Here is a 3,357-nt window from a genome sequence, read left to right on the forward strand (position 1 = left end):
AACTCCTTGTACAGATAAATAATGTGTTTCATTTTAATGGTATTATATACGACTAAGACAGGGGCTGACATGTACATTGATGTATTTCTCAGATGTCACACATTGACTTGATATTCATGCTTTGCCATAGAGTGGTACGAATGGTAAACATGTTTGGCTGCTTACTGGAAGCCTGGAGCCTGAAGGGCACACAGAATCATCAGAAGAAAGGGCTACAGATCTACATGAGAAATAGAATCCATAAAATTGCCTTGGAGCACAATTCTGATATGACACACATGGGGTTTTTGTCAGTTGCAATTGATGTAAAGGCAAGTGCTTTGCCTTTCAATATACTACTTCCTCTTCTTGAGGCATGTTTTGCTTAATATGCCATGTAACAAATTCTCTGAAATACAGCCCAAACCAACTCTCATTTCCAGAAATCCCCAGTCCAAATTCTTCTACAAGGCTTTTCATGATCAATTAGAAATTATCTGCAAAACTTCCAGTCTTGCAGATAATTAACTTTCTTGCAAAAATCTCTTACTTCCTATGTTCCTTGTTCTTTATATACATTATTCACCTCCAAGGTCATTTATCCTCTATTTTATTACGTACTGTCCTGAATATAATAGACATTAAATAAGTGTTTTATAAAGGAGGTAATGCAGTTACAAAGAACTTTTTAATCTTTAAAACTTGAAAATGGAAATAAAAAAGGACTAGATGTAGTCTTTATTTGCCTTCTTATCCATTTTTGGTTGCTTGTTTCCATAACAGCTGTTGAAGAGTATGGGAAGGAGAAATGACAGCTCCCTGCAGGCCTTCATCCTGGTGGGTTTCTCGGATCGTCCTGGACTGGAGAGAATTCTCTTTGCTTTTATTTTGGTCTTCTACATTCTGACACTGGTCGGCAACACTGCCATTATCCTCTTGTCAATCACGGATGCCAGGCTCCACACACCCATGTACTTTTTTCTTGGCAATCTCTCTTTCTTGGACCTCTGCTTCACGACCAGCATTGTCCCCCAGCTATTGTGGAACCTTTGGGGTCCAGAGAAGACTATCACCTACCATGGTTGTGTGGCTCAGCTCTACATCTACATGATTTTGGGCTCAACTGAGTGTGTCCTCCTGGCTGTCATGTCATATGACCGTTATGTGGCTGTCTGCCGGCCCCTGCATTACACAGTAGTCATGCACCCACGCCTCTGCCTGCAGCTGGTGACTGTGGCCTGGCTCTGTGGTTTTCTAAATTCCTTTGTCATGTGCCCCCAGACAATGCAACTCTCCAGGTGTGGGCGCCTTCGGGTGGACCATTTTCTGTGTGAGATGCCTGCTCTGATTGCCATGGCCTGTGAAGACACCATGTTGGTGGAAGCTTTTGCCTTCGCTCTGGGTGTTGCTCTCTTGCTGGTCCCTCTCTCACTGATCCTCATCTCCTATGGCATGATTGCTGCAGCTGTGCTAAGGATCAAGTCAGCAGCCGGGCGCAAAAAGGCTTTCAACACCTGTTCTTCTCACCTAACAGTAGTTTCACTCTTCTATGGCACCATCATCTACATGTACTTGCAGCCAGCGAACAGCTACTCTCAAGATCAGGGCAAGTTTCTCACCCTCTTTTACACCATTGTCACACCTAGCATCAACCCCCTCATTTATACTCTGAGGAACAAGGATGTGAAGGGGGCTATGAAAAAGCTTCTGGGGAAGAAGTGAGGGCTGGAGGAGCCTAAAGGGAGAGGACCATGGAGTACAGATGACGTGCCAGTTACTTTCTTAGCTCTACAACCAGGTGGAGAACTAAAATTCAAAGTGTGGACTGACAGCATCTATAAGTGGATAGACAGTCATGCTGAACAGGATTGGGAAGGTGCCTGGGACTACATTCACAAATGTATACAGGTCTGAGAGAACGTTTTTACAAATGCATTAATCTGTGCTTCAGATATATGCATGGGTGTACTACATAAGCAGGGGGGATTACGATGATTTCTTAGCTATAACCAAACACAATGAAGAAATGAGTCCCTGAGTCTTGAGGCTCAAGACAGCAGTTTCAGGGGATGTCGAGGTTTATTGGCAAAACGTAGCCCACAAAGAAAATGTTCTATATTTTACTTTGATGAGTAGCAACGGCAGTCTTAAAAGCTTATGATAATTCATCTAAGGTGCAACTATTGGTCTATCCCATTTGAAGTAAAGATGAGTGAAGCAAATCAAAAAGTCCAAAACACTCCTAGACTGTCCAACCCCATCTCCACAACACTGAGACCAGTCAGAACATAGTGCCTGCCCACCACTGCTGACTGTTCTGAAAAGAGTCACAATAGGAAATCCTGGATAGAATGGAAGAAAAATGTGAGACAGAATCCCAAATCATGAAAACTGCTAGGTTTACTGATGTGTTGGGACTGGTGGAACCCCTGAGACAATGGACTTAGTAACCCTTCAAATCGGGAAATGAACTCACCCTCATGGCTCAGGGTTCAATCTGAATGATCAAGCTACTATTGCCAGTTTGGTCCGATGTACACAGTCCTTCAAAATATCACAATATTCAAAGCAAATATTCTTTCTAAATATGCTAATTTGTTCTTTGGTTTAAATAAGACTTTAGGACTTTTTGTTTGTTTGTTTGTTTAGGGTTTACCTCAGGTAATAGTTTTGAAAGTTTATTCAGCTTCCATAGCTCCAGAAAGTCTGAATTCAATGATTTTGGAATTCTGTTTTACATCCTCCCCACTCCCCAATTTGCGTAGGCAATTCGCTATGCATTAATTTATCCTTCCTGTTTATAACTCTTCTTCTTATGTTGCTCCCGGTTACAGCGATCATGGGTAAGAGCAGAACAGAAGCATTGCACATGGTACTAGACCAATGAACTGAGACCCAAGAAGCCATCATAATTGTAAACCTTTAAACCAAGAAGCCCAATCCCATCAGGGGTTTGGTTACACAAAAAAGGCTTTGTCAGCTGATTTGTTGTTGTTATAATAAAAAAAATAAGATGAGACACCATTTGTTAATCCAACTTTCTACAGGTATACAACTTATTGGTATCAATTACATGAATCACTTGGGCTGCCATTACACTTAACCAATATCAATTTTCCATCATCATAAACAAAACAGTGAATCACAAGCAACAACCCCCTCTTTTTCTCTCTTTATGGACCCTGGTAAACACTAAAAAACTTTGGTCTCTATACATTTGCATTCTTTTTTATGTATATAAGTGATGTTATACAATATTTGTCCTTTTGTGAAATACAAGAGACTATTTCCTTGGCCTTTGTCCCTTCATGGTGAGACTTTGTCCTGGTAGTAGCCTTTCCTCCATATTCTCTTCCCCCCTCGCCCCACCCCTCTTAG

At 41.5% G+C, this 3,357-nt stretch overlaps 1 protein-coding gene across 1 annotated transcript; it reads left to right on the top strand.

The window, feature by feature from the left end:
- The first annotated feature begins 771 nt into the window (after positions 1 to 771).
- On the top strand, positions 772 to 1,701 carry LOC101652557 (putative olfactory receptor 2W6). Its single transcript, XM_004697261.2, has one exon. It carries the CDS (start codon positions 775 to 777, stop codon positions 1,699 to 1,701), a length of 927 nt encoding a protein of 308 aa, XP_004697318.1. The 5' UTR covers positions 772 to 774.
- Positions 1,702 to 3,357: the final 1,656 nt, after the last annotated feature.

Source organism: Echinops telfairi, unplaced genomic scaffold, assembly GCF_000313985.2.
Source record: "Echinops telfairi isolate 266 unplaced genomic scaffold, ASM31398v2 ScPeMD7_7469;HRSCAF=8507_0, whole genome shotgun sequence".
Classification (NCBI taxonomy): domain Eukaryota; kingdom Metazoa; phylum Chordata; class Mammalia; order Afrosoricida; family Tenrecidae; genus Echinops; species Echinops telfairi.

Bases quoted from the DNA above. Each gene is read 5' to 3' on its own strand.
- LOC101652557 (XM_004697261.2), top strand. From the start codon at position 775: ATGGGAAGGAGAAATGACAGCTCCCTGCAGGCCTTCATCCTGGTGGGT.